The 17,820-nt window shown below is 33.7% G+C and overlaps 1 protein-coding gene across 2 annotated transcripts in view; it reads left to right on the forward strand.

Moving 5' to 3' along the window:
- CAPN7 (calpain 7) overlaps nt 1-17,820 on the forward strand; it is a 42,209-nt gene that overhangs the window by 10,933 nt on the left and 13,456 nt on the right. For both annotated transcript variants that reach the window (XM_045088929.1, XM_004773571.3), the window contains exons 5-12: nt 557-757; nt 2,477-2,563; nt 7,217-7,343; nt 8,534-8,619; nt 9,873-9,966; nt 11,358-11,504; nt 12,664-12,770; nt 13,638-13,758. In XM_045088929.1, the coding sequence (XP_044944864.1) occupies nt 557-757; nt 2,477-2,563; nt 7,217-7,343; nt 8,534-8,619; nt 9,873-9,966; nt 11,358-11,504; nt 12,664-12,770; nt 13,638-13,758 (970 nt within the window). The remainder of the gene's footprint in view (nt 1-556; nt 758-2,476; nt 2,564-7,216; nt 7,344-8,533; nt 8,620-9,872; nt 9,967-11,357; nt 11,505-12,663; nt 12,771-13,637; nt 13,759-17,820) is intronic.

The raw sequence follows: 17,820 nt of genomic DNA on the forward strand, positions 1-17,820 counted from the left end.
TTTTTTGAAGTTATCTTAACTCGCTATGCTGTTTCATACTTGTGCACATGCTCTTCTCTACTTAGAATGCTCCCTTACTCCCCAGATGAACTTCTCTGCAGCTCAAGCATCGATTCAGAATAACCTCCCCTGACTCTCTTTTCTTCGTCATTAAGTTAATACCATCTGCCTGTATGGTTACTCACATACAGTACTTCTGGCATCTGTCACTTTAGATGCAGTTGTCTTTCTTTCCCCCTCAAAACTGTGAACACCTTAAGAGCAGAGATTGCATTTTATACTTTCTTGTATCCCCTTACCTTCCATAGTTTCTGACATGCAGTTTGTGCTAAATTAATGTTAGCAGCAATATTATCAATTGCTGTAGATCAGTTGTGAAATACTTATTTTTGGAAGTAGCTTAAGAAGTGAACTGCTGATTGATATGTATGAATCTTCTATACTAATTTTACATTAGGAGAGCTTGACTGGTTCTTGAAATAAGTTTTATTTTCTGGAAAACTTAAATGTGAGAAGAAAAACTAGAACAGTTTTTCTGTACCTCTTTCTGTTACAGAGCAGAAGCATTGAGTGAGCCTTTAACAAAACCATTATGCAAAATCAAGTCAACAAATATCAAACCAAAGCCACCTCCAACAAGAGCACATTTTCCTCTAGGGACTAGTCCTTTCCTGGAAAGACCTCAACCCTTTATAAGTCCACAGTCATGTGATGCACAGGGACAGAGATATACAGCAGAAGAAATAGAAGTTCTCAGGTAAATAATTTTATGATTCATTGTAATGAATAATTTTGTTAACATAGTGCAAGTAATTTTATTTTCATTAGGTTTGCTGAGTTGTAATCATATCTTTGTTATATAGTGTGTTGTGCTTTTATTATGAAATTAAAAATTATATTGTCACATAGCCTTAATGTGAAATAGTTAAAATGTGTTATAGTATATTTTAATATTAGCATTTCTACCAGACATGTGTTTTCCTAAAAATTCTGGCATACTTCAAAATTGAACACTAAAGGTCAAACAGCAGAACGGAGCTATGGTGGACCACTTATCATCTCTGTAGCTGGTAACCAGAGCCCTGACGGGGAGAAAACTTAACCTTGAAATAGTGTAGGCCTGGGTCAGCAAAGGGAAGCTTGAAGTTTTGACTAGTTTTTACATTTCTTTAAAGGATTATAAAAAAAAGAAAACAAACACAAAACAGAAGAATATGTGACAAAGACCTCATTACAAAACCAAAGCAATGTACTATCTGGTCCTTTATAAAAAAAATTTGCTAACTCAGGGTCTAGAAGCAGCCTCAGGGTATATTATAAATGCAAACAACAAAGATGAGGAAATCCTCTTGATTGCATTCTGAGCCAGTGTAGATGGGATGTATCTCTGAGCCAGTGTGGCTGCTCTTCAGTTGGAGGAGATCAAGCTGCTTAGTGCTGTGCAAGTCATGTAGTTTCTCACTTTTAATATCCTAAAATTGTGTTGAAAGGGATTCTTCGTTTGTAGCAGTCACCTGAAGGCATTTTTTTTTCCTACTGAAGATTTTAATTCTTCTAATGTGTCTCATTTTGCCTGGAAAAATTGCATATGAACCCCCCACAACACACAGCAAGGCAAAGACGAATAGATTTTAGAGCTGAGAGACAGTACCAGTCTAACACTGAGGCTACTTAGCATCCATGTGCTCCTTTCTACACACATTTGAATTTCATGCTGCAATGAAACAATAATATTTCTACTTAACAGATTTCGGCTATCCTTTATACGGGTGAAAAGTTCTCATCCTCTCAAAAATGAGGATACACAGTTATTGTATCTGTTGCTCTCTGTATTAATTAGTTCTCAAAGTCAGTCACAGTCTCACTGAATATTGTTACCTAAAGGCTAAGTTGTGAAACTACCCTGTAACTACTTCTAAATAAAATGAGGGAAAGAAGTAGGAGAAGGAAATAGTTGATACATACTACTGAACATACATGTAAAACATGCAAAGCTACTATAAGCCACATTTCTTTAATTTGTCATATAGCTATAGCTTCCTTCTTGTAATACACATTCCTCATTTTCATAACCAGAAAATAGGAAGAACATATTTTCCAGAATTGTAATTGTCATGTTTTTTTAAATCCCAAAGTAACTAAAGCAATTGCTTTCTCCCTTTGAGCTTAGGATAGAATTCATTTTGTGTCTTGGTGTCAAGGATACTTCCAATACCTATAGTATAGGCTTATCTTGAGACCATAGTTTAGTTGTAAAGGACGTAAGCCTTGAGACTGTTTTACTGAATTGAATTGAGTTGTTTATTTTTTGGTATTCAACTAATTTTGTGAAAATTTTATTCAAATAAAGATATCAACAACATGAGATTGTCAATGTTATTATAGTGCCATACTTTGTCATATAAATTTCAGATAAGATTGGTAGTTAAGGTAAACTTAAATATTTACTTTAGGGTTTTTTCCTTGTATTTTATAGGACAACATCAAAAATAAATGGTATAGAATATGTTCCTTTCATGAGTATTGATCTGAGGGAACGTTTTGCCTATCCAATGCCTTTCTGGTAAGTAAGCACTATTGTACTTTTTACTTCCAAGATGATTCTAATTTTTCAGTAGTTTTCCATACTCTGAAATCCAATTTAGCTCATAGCCGTGAAATCAAAATTTATAATAAAAGAGTTTGGAAGAGAGGTACAGCTATGGGAAAAACGTAAGGCAGCATAGCAAGAGTATCTGTGTGGTCATTTGCTTGGTAATGGGCACATGCGGATCTTCTTTTGCCTACCATTACACTAGCACAGTACCTGACACAAAGTAAATATTTGTTGAATCAGTGTTTGAATCACAACAGCAAAGTCAGTAAAGAAAGAACTGAATGGAAAAGTGGAATAGAATGATAACGGTATCATTATTTACTTTTAAAAAGTCCAGTTCAGGAAAGGGTTAATTATGAAAAATGTTGGTTAGCACAGCCTTCCAGGACAGTGGCAGCTTGTGTTAAGAGCCTTAAAAATGGGGGTGCCTGGGAGACTCAGTGGGTTAAGCCTCTATCTTCGGCTCAGGTCATGATCCCAGGGTCCTAGGATCCAGCCCAGCATCTGGCTCTCTGCTCAGCATGGAGCATGCTTCTCCCTCTCTCTCTGCCTGCCTCTCTGCCTACTTGTGATCTCTGTCTGTCAAATAAATAAAGTCTTTGGGGGAAAAAAAAAAAGCCTTAAAAATGTTACTTGGTTCATGACTCCCAGCATCTACTAATTCTAAGGAAATAAAAATTTGACTAAAGATGAATAAGGGCATTCATCAGTGAATGAAATGAATGAATGAAACAAACTAAATAGGCAACAGTATGAGAATGAATAAATAATGGCACATCTATATTATTATAGTAAGTGTGTATGCTACCAATAAAAACATCTTTGAAAGATGTAGGGGAAATGCTTTCAATATAGTAAATCTAAAAATAGAAAATTTGGATGTTATATGTATATTTTTCTTTCATTTCTTATGTTTATAGGTAAATAGAAAAAATGATGTAAAGGTACACATCAGATATTTATAGTGGTTGTCTCTAGAGAGCAAAACTGGGTGATTTAACTTTTTAAAATATTTCAAAACTTTTGCAATGAACATGTTCTATTTATTAGAAAAAATTCAGAGTTGATATGTATTACATACCAATTGTATAAAAGGCTCTGTAAAGAACAAGAGAGCTGCTTTCTCATTTTCTAGTGTTTTGCTATTCTTAGATGAGCAAAAATTAGACATCTAGCCAGTGAGTTGTCAACCTAATTATTTTCACCCAGGCAATGATGTGATGCTAGTCACTGATTAGAGTCTAAGAAATTTTTATATCAGAGGAGCTCTATAGCATTGATCGATACTAAGGGCACAGATTCTAGAGCTAAACTGTCCAGTTTTGTAAGCTGTATGATGCTGAGCAAGTTACTAAATCTGTCTCAGATTTTATTTTATTTTATTTTTTTTTTTTAAGATTTTATTTATTTATTTGACAGAGAGAGATCACAAGTAGGCAGAGAGGCAGGCAGAGAGAGAGAGGAGGAAACAGGCTCCCTGCTGAGCAGAGAGCCCGATGTGGGACTCGATCCCAGGACCCTGAGATCATTACCTGAGCCGAAGGCAGCGGCTTAACCCACTGAGCCACCCAGGCGCCCCTCTGTCTCAGATTTTAAAATAAGAATACAATCTACTTCATAGTGTTACTGCTATTAATAAAATTTAAAGCAGTTAGGGGCGCCTGGGTAGCTCAGTGGATTAAAGCCTCTGCCTTCAGCTCAGGTCATGATCTCAGGGTCCTGGGTGAGCCCCACATTGGGCTCTCTGCTCAGCAGGGATACCGCTTCCCTCTCCCCACCCCCCGGTCTACTTGTGATCTCTGTTAAATAAATAAATTAAATCTTTAAAAAATATATATAAAGCATTTAGTAGTGCTTGTTATATTGTTATATAATAAGGATTAACTTAGAAAAATAATTATCTTGTTAAATTCTAAATTATATTACAAAGTTTGTACATTTCAAATACTTTTCCCTTTTGTTCTTTACTTTTCCCTTATGTTCTTTTTATACAATTGGTATGTAATATCAACTCTGATTTTTTTCTAATAAATAGAACATGCTCATTGCAAAAGTTTTGAAATATTTTAAAAAAGTTAAAATCGCCCAGTTTGGCTATCTGGAGACAACCACTATAGATATCTGATGTGTCATTTTTTCTATTTATCGATAAATACATCATTTTTTACATCATTTTTTCTACTTATCTATAAATACAAGAAATGAAAGAAAAAATGTTTAAACCAAGAAGCGAACAAAAAGTTTATCCCTTTGACCAGTAATTTCACTTCAGGAGACCAATTCAAAAAAATGTTCGTAGATGTAGTCAAAGATTTATATATAAAAGGTAGTCATCAATATTGTAATATTACAATATGTATTGTAATCGTATTTACAATACAATTGTATATACAGGATATTACAATTGTAATTGTAAAATTATAATATTGTAATTGTGAAAGTGTGAATGTATTAGAATAATACATTCTTCAATGGTTATATCCAAGTAGGGATATAAACCTGTCGTTCTAATCTTTGTATAATAAATTAAGATAAATCGTGATTTTCGTGCTCGTACAACAAAACATTATAAGAATAATACTATACTGCCATGAACAATCAAGTTTTTGAGAAATTGAATAATATGGGAAAATGCTTACAACATAATCAAACAGTAAAATACGATGCCATGCAAACTCCTTTAATTTAGTCATAGCACTGGTGACAATTGGAATTTTATATGTTTTATATAAGATTACTTAGTGCCAGTCCTCCACACTGGATTATGTTTCATAAGGACATAGAACATGTCTGTTTTAATTATGCTCCAGTGCATAGTGCAGTGTCTGGCACCCAGTAGGTACTCAGTAAGTACTTGCTGAATTAAGTAAGTTTGGAGAAAAATCAAGAATAAATACTAGATTACTCTAGCAAGATTTTTCCATTTTTGTTTTTCTAGATTATTTTACAGTAGGATAATCAGAAGAAAAAGTAACAGTAAATATTTCAAAACTCAAAGGTAACAGACTGATAAAAAAGGACTCCACAATTTATGAATCTTTGGTGAGAAAGATTGAGTAATTTTTAAACCTTTTTTTTTTCTATTCGGTTCATGTATTTTTAAATCCTAAAGTGAATATAAATCATATTTATAAAATGTTTTTAATAAATTAAAGTTATAAGTAAACACTGAATTTGATAACTTAGTGGTGACTTTTAAGAGAATAGATATTAAGGAATCTGTATTCTTATACAGCAGGTTAATAATACAATATAATTATAGATTTGAATTGACTTTATATATTTACCTAAAATTTTTTAAAATTTAAATTCTTCTGAATTCATTCAACTTACTTTCTATTTAGTCAGCTACTGTTCCTAAACAGGTACCAAAATGACCAGAACACTAGTGGTTCTGTGAAATGATCATCAGAAAGTTTGAGAAGTGTATAATAGTCTAAGAAATTTACATAAATCTTGGTTTATTAAACATTTATAGATGTCCTTTAATTAAGAAAACAATGTGTAAGAGTTTGTAGATAACACCTGACCACAAAACCACCTTTCTCCCAGTGTCAGTAATTTTTTTTAAAAACCATGTTATAGGGGCACCTAGGTAGCTCAGTGGGTTAAACCTCTGCCTTCAGCTCAGGTCATGATCTCAGGGTCCTGGGATGAGCCCAGAATGAGGCTCTCTGCTCAGCAGGGAGACTGCTCCCCCTCCCCCCAGCCCTGGCTGCCTGCCTCTCTGCCTACTTGTGATCTCTGTCTGTCAAATAAATAAATAAAATTTTTAAAAAATGTTTATTTGCTTCATTTTGCATATCATAGACTTTGTATTACCCTAGAAATCTTGTGAAATCTCAAGACTATTACCCTTGTTCTAGAATAGGTTTGAGGAAAGGTAGATGTTTTTTATCTTGTGCTATACATCAGTCTTCGAGAAATACCACACAGCATATTCCCAACACACAGTTAGAGGGTAATAGATAAGAATGGTGGATCTGGCACCCTAAACCTGGATTCAAATGCCAGTTCTGCCACTTTTTGGCTATGTGACCTTGGCAAGTTATTAAATCACTTTTAAGCCTTTTCCAGAAATATTTGTTTTAATGGAATTGTCTTAAAGTTTAAGTGAACAGTATATATAAAATACTTTAGCATGATATCTGGCACATGATTATTAATCAGTAATTAGCTACTCTCATTGTTAGCCTTGCAGAAAAGAGTTTATCAAGACCCATCACAAGGATCTATAGCTTCCTAGGTCCTTTTGAATTGAATCAGCTTTTATTATTGTTAATAGTTCCATTTTACTGAAACTGAATTTCTTAAATATGCTAATGTAAACTTTTAAAGTATATTCTTAAAGTAAATATGAGTGAATTTAAGTTTCTTTCCTGTTTGCAGTAATAAATTTATATTTTTTTAATTGAGAAGAATGAACACGTTGACTGGATTCATGGTGAAGTGTAAAGAGCCAGATTTTACCAGAGCTTTATTTTAGGATGATATAATAGCTATGATCATTATACCAAAAAAATAAATGAATAAATCTCTAGGAAACTTAATTTTGTTTTGTGTCATTTTTTAAAGATTAATTTTAGTAGTAGTAGTATTTAATTTTTATTATTACCTCAGTGATAGATGGGGCAAGCTACCATTATCACCTAAACAAAAAGCTACATTTTCCAAATGGGTACGACCAGAAGACCTCACCAACAATCCTACAATGATTTATACTGTGTCCAGTTTTAGCATAAAGCAGGTAAACATTTTATATGCTTTTATATGAAAGCTAACATTTTGAAGTAATTTGAATATAGATTTGGGGATTTTCTTAGTTTTTATTATGTGTCAAGATGCATGAGTATAATTGGAAAAATTCTGCACACTTTGCATACTGAGATAATGAGTATGAATAACTGATTTGAGGAATTGCAGATTTTTATATAGACCCTTTTTATCAGAATATTTTTGCAGATGAGAAAGTTGAGGATCTCAGCCTCACCTTAATAAGAGGATAGATTTTTTTTTTTTTTTTTAAGATTTTATATGGGAGAGAGCAAACACAAGTGGGAGAGGAGAGGGAAGAATGGGGGGAGAGAGTATTTCGTGCAGACTCCATGCTGAGCATGGAGGCCAAGACAGGGCTTGGTCTCATGATCTGAGCTGAAATCAAGAGTAGGAGGCTTAACCCACTGAGCCACCCAGGCACCCCGAGAAACAGGTATTTTTTAAAAAGAAAGATACTAAGCTTATTCAAAAAACTTCAGTGGTGTAACAACAATATGGCTTTATTGCAAACTTTATTCAGTTAAGTTTTGCATTGACATACAGATGTCTTCCAGTTAGTATAAAAATAATGATCCTGGGGTACCTGGGTGGCTCATCAGTTAAGCATCTGCCTTCCTCTCACATCATGATCTCAGGGTCCTGGGATCACTTTGGGTTCCCTGCTCAGTGGGGAGTCTGTTTCTTCCTCTGCCCATCCCAGAGGAAGTCTGGGAAGTCCTCTGCCCACCCTCCAGCCCTGCTTGTGCTCACTGTCTCTCTCTAATAAGTAAATACAATCCTAAAAAAATTAAAAAGTAATGGTCCTGAAATACTGTGATTCAAGAATCTTTTGATGTGCATATTCAGTTTAGTTGGTCGTATTATAATAAACTTTTTTAAAAATGCCTTTAAATTATTAAAAACTTGTGGATTCAGTGAGTATGCTTTTATCCATGTAAGAAATACATATTTATTCTAAATTAACTTTATTGAAGGATTTTACTCAATTTTTCTGGAATTTATTTGAAGAAAATAGTTTGCAATATAGCATTTCTGTTCATTTTGGTATTCAAGCAGCAGTTAACTCAGTATAAAAAGGCGGCATAGGTGTAGTGCTTAAATATTGTTGTAATGTTGAAATTACATGAATGAATTAATATATTAACACATTCTTATTAACAGACAATAGTATCAGATTGTTCCTTTGTGGCATCACTGGCTATCAGTGCAGCTTATGAAAGACGATTTAATAAGAAGTTGATTACCAGGTAAAATTTTGTATTTGTCCCTTTGGCCCTTTTCATATAATTGTTTCTTGACTAGAAGTTAACAGCTTTGGTTTTATCTGCATAGAAAGTGAAGAAGGCATATCACTTAAGAATATTGTGGCATTGTATGTTAAACAGATGACTTGTGAATGTGGAAAGATTTCATAAAATAGTCTTAAGAATGTATATACATGTGTTAATATATATGAAATAGGTATGTTTTGAAATAAAATTGGTCAAAGTAAAATCATATCATATTTATAATTATATTATGCTATATGGTAGCCACTAGCTGCATGTGGATATTGTATACTTGAAAAGGTCTATCTGAATCAAAATGAGCTGTAAATGTAAAATACATCAGATTTTGAAAACTAAGCCCAAAAAATATAAAATTGGAAGATACCTCAAATTTTTATAGTGATTGCACACTGAAACAATATTTTGGATAAGTTTGGTTAAATAAAATATATTAAATAAATAAGTTTGGTTAAATAAAATATATTAAAATGCCACCTTTTTAACTTTTAATATGGTACCTGGAAAACAGAAAATCTTTCTTTTGGCTAAAACTGCTTTAGATTGCTGTTACTGAAATAGTTTTTCTTCTCAATTTTTTAAAGTTTTGTTAGCTAAAGATCATTTATTATACAAACTAAGCATTATAATATTTCATGCATCTTTTCCTTAGTGGTTTTTGTGTAAGTCCTGAGATCACAAAGATAAATTAAACACAGACCTTTGTTTTAAGCTATTTGCCATCTTGGATAAATAGATTATATAAGTAAATAATATATAGTGTAAAAATAATTGATACTGATACAAATGTCTTACTAAATAATTTTGTGTAGCTTTATCAGAATTGTGTTAACTTTATCTCTGTCAGAGTTGTAGTTAGTTGCCTTAGTTCTTGATTGAAATGGCTCTTGAGCCAGTGAGAGAAGATTATTTCAGCTGGCATAAAATATATCCACTTATTAGAAAATTTATTAGAGTTTATAATTAGAAACTTAGTATTTTTCAGAGTATTGTGAAATTTGTGCCCTGCTCTATGATCTCATAAGATATTTTCTTTATATTAAATAAGCACTTTGATTAGAGTGAAATTCTTTTCCTAAGCCTATCACAGAAAAATATTGTTTGTTTTTATAAAATTGCCAAGACAATAGCATATGTCTAAAGAAAATATAATATCCTGCGTAGTTTATATGAATATTAATTTGGTATTTCAATATTTATTTTCCTTACAAAAGCATAATTTACCCTCAGAATAAGGATGGTGAGCCAGAATACAATCCATGTGGAAAGTATATGGTAAAACTTCACCTCAATGGTGTCCCAAGAAAGGTGAATAATATCTCTCCCCACCCCAACCCCTTCTCTCTCCTTCCCCACCTTTGAATATTGAGTAGAATCATTAAGAAATGTTATGGTGTTATGCATATTGCTACCATTAACATCGTATGTTAATAATTAAAAATTAAGAAAGTCTTTTTAAAGATGATTTTGGGAAATTTATAGAAAGTTTCAAAAAGTAACATTGGGCTAATGATTACTAATGCTTAAACTTTAATCTGATAGTTCTTAATTGATTAAAAGGGAAAGGAAATAGGGCAAACTATAAGGTCACAAGAGTTTATATATATAGTCATAACCTCAAACCTAAGAAGTCTTTCAGATTATGTTTTCTTTTGTGAAATATATACAGTCTGAAATTATACTGCTTTTTTTAAGAACTATGAACTTAGGTAATGGCCTGGCATTGTTGGGATTCTCTAGCTCTTGTCTGCTCAGGTCCATGGATCAACATGAGCACTTATCTGAGAACTTGTTAGAATTGAAAAATTTAACGCCTTCCTGAACCTACTGAATCAGAATCTATATTTAAACAAATCCCCTGATACTTTCAGTCTGAGAAGTTGCTCAGTGGCTCAGTAATATTCAGATTTTGGTATGTATAAAATCATGTGGAGGGCTTAATTAAACACAGATTGCTGTCCTGTACCCCTCAGTTTGTGGGGTGTGGCCACAATTTGCATTTCTAACAAGTTCCCAGATGATGCCGGTGTTGCTAAGAAAACCCTTTGAGAACCGCTGCTCTAGATGATTACTTAAAAATTAAGCGGAATCATTGGGAATGATTTTTTCTGTAGTCTTTAACCCATTGTTTAAAGAATCTTTGAAAATGTAGTTGCATAATCCTCTTGTTAGTATTAGATCAGAATTTTTCCTATTCTCATTTCCCAAATCACTTTCTGGTGTGACTTAGAAACTGTATCTTTGTGGTGATCACTTCCTGTATTACTCAAATGTATCTTTTGGCCATAATGTTCTTCTTTTACAACTGTACATAACATGAGTCTTTTTGCAGTTTTAGGTTAAAATTATATGTAGAAATATTATTTACCTTAAAAGTGAGGCCCTTTTATAATTACTTTAGATAAAATGTACATTTCTAGAATCTGTAATAATTTTGATGATATAGATCCATTTAACCAGTTGGCTCAAGGTGATCACATGACAGAGATTAGCCTATAAAATGGAATAAAGACATTTTTTAGTTATTTTATAATTTTTATAAATTGAGCAGATTCTAGAAATATGAAGCTATCATTACTTTAATAATGGGCATATTATGTCTTTTATTTCATCTATATGAAAGGGTATTTTTTTCCCTTGATAGAAAGGGTTTAAAGTATTTTGTACCACTTAAGGAAATTAATGTTTTCTTTCTCTAGGTGATCATTGATGATCAATTACCTGTTGATCATAAGGGAGAATTGCTCTGTTCTTATTCTAACAACAAAAGTGAATTATGGGTTTCTCTCATAGAAAAAGCATATATGAAGGTCATGGGAGGATATGATTTCCCAGGATCCAATTCGGTAAGTATCTGGAGGATCCAGACACAGACTTATGCTATCTAATATGACTATTTTAAATGTGAGAGATTATAGATGATATTTTTATTTAAAGGAAAATGAAACAGAATCTGAACCTCTGAAAAATGTTAATCAATCACCTTATTAAGGAAAACTATTTTCTTTCACAAGGATACTGCATTGTAAAGGATTCAGGGAAGCCTAAAATGCAAGTCTGCTGTCATGTTGAGATACAGGACCAATTAGATACAGCATACCTTTCCAAAGAAGTCTCTTCAGATCAAAGGGATGTGTCATATTGTCATCCTTATGTGTATTCTTTGGATTATAAATTCAGGTTCAAGGAGTTTGTGTTTTAGTTTTTCCCAGTCTTAACACTGCTTAACCTACAAAATCAAGGTGTGTGCCAGTGTCCTTTAGTTGGATGAGGTAGACTGAGCTTATGCCAAAAATTAGATTAGTATAACTTTGAATTAGGACACTAACCAGACTGTGGCCTTAGAAAAGGTATGTAACCATTCCTAGCATCTTTGCTTGTCTGTAATATGAGGATAATACCCACCTTTCAGAGTTGGGAAAATTAAATGAAGTAAAGTATGCAAGTTATCCATCCTTCATAGCTGATTAGTTTCCCACCTAATACCAGGCTTTCTTCACACTCCTAGTTCTTATAATGCTAGGCAAAGAATGTATAGGTCATACTTAAATGTAACAGGATATTAAAATATCTTCTTGGCCTACATGCTCAATTGTTCTGTTCTTCAAATATATTTATAGTTTAGTTTCTAATTCAGTGCCTTTTAATTTACCCAGTGCAGCGTAGAGAGAGAAAGAATGAGAATATATGTAAGACTTTAGAAAAGTGGCTGTTCTAAGAACTCACTAAGTGACTGACAGTGTCATTATTAAAGCAGCTTTTATCTGTAACATGTTTTTAGCTTTTAGTTTTCATTGTATTTACCAGTAGGACAGTTGTTGTGTTCAGAAAAAACAACAGATTATAAGGAATAAACTTGTGCTTAAATCGGGGTAGAAACTTGAGTTAAATAAGAAACGTATTACTGGTCGAAAACAATTGATGATATTTAATAGCTACCATGGGGATTTATTAAAGAGCTTGGAAACAATATTGACAGTCCTGAAAATGTGTTTATGTTGGCAGAATATTGATCTTCATGCACTGACTGGGTGGATACCAGAAAGGATTGCTATGCATTCAGATAGCCAGACTTTCAGTAAGGATAATTCTTTCAGAATGCTTTATCAAAGGTAAACATTTCCTCTCTCTCTTTGATAGTAAAAGAGGCAGTTTTTACAAATTCATCCTTTAGAAGAGATAATACAGAGGCTGCATTTTTAGTTATTTAGGGAAATTCTGGTTTTATGTGTTTTCATTTTTGTTTTTGTTTGTTTAAGTAATCTACACTTAACTTGGGGCTCAAACTCCATGACCCCCCAGATCAAGAGTCACATGCTTCACCAACTGAGTAAGCTAGGTACCTCCAGGAAATTGTGTTTTGAAAATGAACTTCACTTTATGTACTTGCTATGGCCAGCCCTAAGTCATCCTTAGTGATAGTGACAATTAATCCAGATTATAAATAATCCAAAACATTTGAATCTGGAATATGTCATATGGGCAAATTGTTTCATACTTCTTAAGTACTTACTTTGAGGGAACGTGGAAAAAGAGAAGTATGAGAATATAAAGAAGACGACAGCTTTTAAGCCTTCAATGAATAATCCATAGGTAGAGATGGGAAGGTTGTGCAGTAATACATATTCAGTAGTGAAACTAGAAAATTTCGAAGATTTGTCAAAGTGTATTTCACATCTTCAACTTCATTTGTAAATCATTTGAAAACTTAGCATTTGCTTTCCTTCATTGGTAAGTTTCTACCTTACAATTATCTAAAACTGGAGAAGGGTGGGGCAATGTAATAATTTATCTGATATGTTGTGAAAAGAAGCGTAGTTCTTGTTCTCTAAGGAGTGTTGGGAATATCCCATTTTAGAAAAGATGTCAAATTTGTGGAAATTTTCATGTAAACTATTAGACTAAAGGAAAGATAGTGTGATCTGATGGTATAAATCTGATGTTTTCCTTTAGTTATTTGTCTATTGGGGTCATTCCAGGTTTCACAAAGGGGATGTCCTCATCACTGCATCAACTGGAATGATGACTGAAGCTGAAGGAGAGAAGTGGGGTCTGGTTCCCACACATGCATATGCTGTTTTGGATATTAGAGAGTTCAAGGTTTTGCTTTACATATTTTTCTTCTTTCTCATACCTGATTGTAAGATATTGCAAGGATCCCAAATAGTGTAATAGGCCTTTTTTTTTTTTTTTTTAAATTTAAATTTTAGGTAGTTAACATACAGTGCAATATTGGTTTCTAGAGTAGAATTCAGTGATTCGTCACTTACATACAATACCCAGTGCTCATCAGTAGTATAATAGCTTTTGAATACTGACACATCAAGGCTCAGATGAAGTTTTAAAAATCATTCTACCTATTATATTAAATAATTTGACCTTGACCATTAGAAATTATGAAATAAAAAGATGGGAAATGTAATGGCAGTGATAGCAGATATTGATGACAAAACAGAAATGCCTTTTGCCTCTTTAAAGTCATTAAATTTGTCTCAAAATTTGTTGAGGTAAACACGTAGCCCTCTAGGTTCTGAGCTATTTGCTGATGTTGGGGGTAGTCACAGCATTAGGCTCTAGAGCATGGTAGACATTCAGTAAATATTTACGAAAGGACAAAAAAATAAGGGAATATCTATGAATAAGAAATATGCCAATGGATTTGCAAATGTTTCTCTTCCTAGCAGCCCTAACATGCTCTCAGGCATTTCAGATTCTTTCTCTGCTCAAATGTTGGAATAGTTGACTTTATTACTTCTTGGGTTATTGATTATCTCTTTTTAAATGAAAAAGAGATCTGTTCTATGGATTCGAAAGTACAGAGATTGTTAAGGGAGGATTCTTTATCCCTGATGATAGAGAGTACCTAAGCTGTGTAGTCACTGGAAAGTTTAACTAGCCATGTGTTCACTTTCCCCTGCTTAAACTTGCAGAAGGAAGTAGTGATCGATCAGCAATGACATTGTTCTGCTGTGTGTTAGATTGATTTTCTTATATAGCATGTGGAATTATATGAAGTATGAAAGCAGTAGGGACCTGCTGCAACATTTATTTAGTCTCAAGGCTTTCTAAATCAGCCACTACCGTATCCCTAACCATTGTGTATAAAATAAATAGTGTTTTCCTTTAAAAACATAAAAATTGATTACCTAAAGTAAAAAAAAAATATGTGAAATTGAATAAGCTGAGAGATTTGTGCTTGGTATAGAAATGTGTTTTAGAATTTTCCACAAACGTGAGTCAAAATATTGGCCATAACATTTGCTGTGTAACATACACATTAATACTATGTGTATGTTATTTTATTGTTAAAACATCCTTGTAAGTGATCAGGATGCCTGGGTGGCTCAGTCAGTTAAGCACCTGCCTTTGGCTCAGGTCTTGGGATTGAGTCCCACATCAGGCTCCTTGCTCAGCAAGGAACCCGCTTTTCCCTTTCCCTCTGCCCCTCCCCTTGCTTGTGCTTGTGCTCTCTCTCTCTTTGACAAAGTCTTCAAAAAAAAGTTAATTAAAAAAAATCCTGGTAGGTGATCAACAGTGAGGTAATAACAAGACAATTAAATTTAGATAATGAAATTCAATATAGAAGTAAGCTTAAATTTGAAGAAATTTTCTGTGAAGATTGTGTCATTTACTTTGAATAATAAGGCTGTTTGTTGTGATTGCTTAAAGGAAACCAAACAAATAACTTATGAGTGAAATAGGCACCTGTGGTTTGATGTGAAAACAAAACATTTAAAAGCTTGCTGAATGTCAGTAAAGAATTTCAGGTAGTAGCTGTTTTAGTTTAGTTCATCATTTTTATCTTAGTTTTGCTGTCTGTATTTTGAGATAGTTCCTTAGTCCTGACTTAAATTTTAAAATATTTCCAAAAATATTATCTCATTAGGCATTTATCTCTAGAACCTCTGTTGTGCACATAGACCCAATCTTAGACAAAAGCTATTGCCAATCTTCTACGTTTTGTGAATTTCTTCACTTAATAAGATTTTATTAATACAAATGTTTCCTTTTTGTTTGTCTCTAACTAGCTTGAATATTTTAAGATCTTCACACTTTTAGTCTCAGCAGTCCTTTGGGTCATTTTGTTGTGTCCTTGAGGTTACGTTCCATAGTCTATTGTGAAGCTGCATCTCAGTTTCAGGCTGCCATCTCTAAGTCCAACATGTCTTACCAAGGGATTTTTTTAATCTGTCCAACTCTTTTCATTTGCTCCCCCTTGGAAATAATTTTGAAAATGGAATGTTTTATCATAAAGGAGATCCTTTTTTAGTCTTAACATTTTTTCTCCCTACTCAGGGCCTCTGAATTGCAGGCTCTTCAAACAAAATCTATAGCTCCTTCTTAGCATCCTAAAAATGTCAGTGATGACTGGGACCTGCCCCAAAAGAGCTTAGCAATTATCTCTCCTTTATATTTCTTCTTTAAAAAGTGTTAGGGTTCTGAATATACTTTTTTTTTTAAGGTTTTATTTATTGGTGCACCTGAGTGGCTCAGTCATTAAGCATCTTCCTTCGGCTCAAGTCATGATCCTAGGGTCCTGGGATTGAGCCCCACATCCGACTCCTTGATCAGCAGGAAGCCTGCTTCTCCCTCTCCCATTCACCTTGTTTGTGTTCCTCTCTTACTGTCTCTCTCTCTGTCAAATAAATGAAATCTTTTAAAAAGAAAAGGTTTTATTTATTTCAGAGAGAGAAAAAGAGAGCATGAGCAGGGGGAGGGACAGAGGGAGAAACAGTCTCCCTGCTGAGCAAGGAACCCAATGCGAGACTCATCCCAGGACCCTGGGATCAGGAGGCAGATATCCTACTTATGTAGAACTAGGTTTTATGGCGGGAGGGAGGGGAGTTAAATATCTGTGTGGCAGGGGCAATAGTGGACAAGTGGTAAGAAGAAATTGAGAAAAGGAATTTGAAGATTCCCGAGAGAAATGAATGTCCAGATACCACATCTTTCCCAGGCCATGATTTGCTACATTTAAAATAGCTAAGGACTGTATCTTTCAAAAATGTCCCCCAAATAGTTTGACATCATTAGGAAATGAATACAATTTCCTAATTTGACTACTTGAAATAAGACAAACACTCTTTTGGATTTACAGGCTCTTTTGGTTTTCTGAGTTCAAGTACTGAGTTCTGTAGACGCACCCAGTATTTGCTGAGCACTTACCATAACCTTAATAGTCTGTTTTATAAACTCAGGACTTCTGAAAAATGACAGTAGTGTTACCATTTCAAGTTTACAGTCTCATTGGGGAGACAAAACTCATGCATTTATACAAGTAGGAAACAAAATAGAATATTAATTGTTTTAAACTAAAGTAATATAGAATATTAATGTTACAAAGTTTAGAGAAGTAGTAGTAATTAAAAGAAGACCATTACTAATTACTAAATATTTTGCGTATTTTGGATATGTTAATTCATTTAATCTTCACAACAGTGTTCTAGGAGATATTGTAATCTTCATTTTATGTGTGAGTAAACAAATGATCAGAGAGTAAATGACCCACCAAAGGTCCATAAAGCTAATTAATAGAGCTGGCATTTGGTCCCATTTCTTTCTGACTCCAAAGTCCATGTTGTTGTTGTTTTTTTCTCTTCTTCACTGCTGCAGTCTTCATTGAGAGAATCAGTGGAGAAAAAAGCTAAGGAGTATCTGAAAGGATCTTAAGGGAGGAGGGTGGTTACAAGGGATCAGAGAGGGCTTTCCAGGAAAGGGGGACAGCATGGGTAAATAAGGATTATTTGTGGGGATGATGAGAGAAAAGACTAGATTAGAGCCAAGGGTATGAGTACTGGAAAGTAAAGTGGGGCCAGAGTAGAGTAGACTTTGAAAGGGTGGGCAATTTATGGTGCTCTAAGGCAGCACTGTCAAAAAGAACTTCCTACTATGATGGAAGTGTTCAGTATCTGTGCAGTGCATAAGCTGATAGCTATACATGGTCCTTGAACACTTGAAATGTGAGTAGTGTGACTAAGGAATTGATTTTTATTTTTTTATTTAAAAAAAATTTTAATTACCACCTGTGGGTAGTGACTACCATATGACAGCATAGCTCTTGGGAATAGGTAGGCATCAGATAAGTTATGTAGTGAAAATATTGATTAAAGAATATTGTAAATTGATGTGGAAGGAAAAGTATTGATCAGTATTCAAAATGCA

This window comes from Mustela putorius, unplaced genomic scaffold, assembly GCF_011764305.1.
Source record: "Mustela putorius furo isolate JIRA1106 unplaced genomic scaffold, ASM1176430v1.1 tig00003834_pilon_pilon_pilon, whole genome shotgun sequence".
In the NCBI taxonomy this organism is placed as follows: domain Eukaryota; kingdom Metazoa; phylum Chordata; class Mammalia; order Carnivora; family Mustelidae; genus Mustela; species Mustela putorius.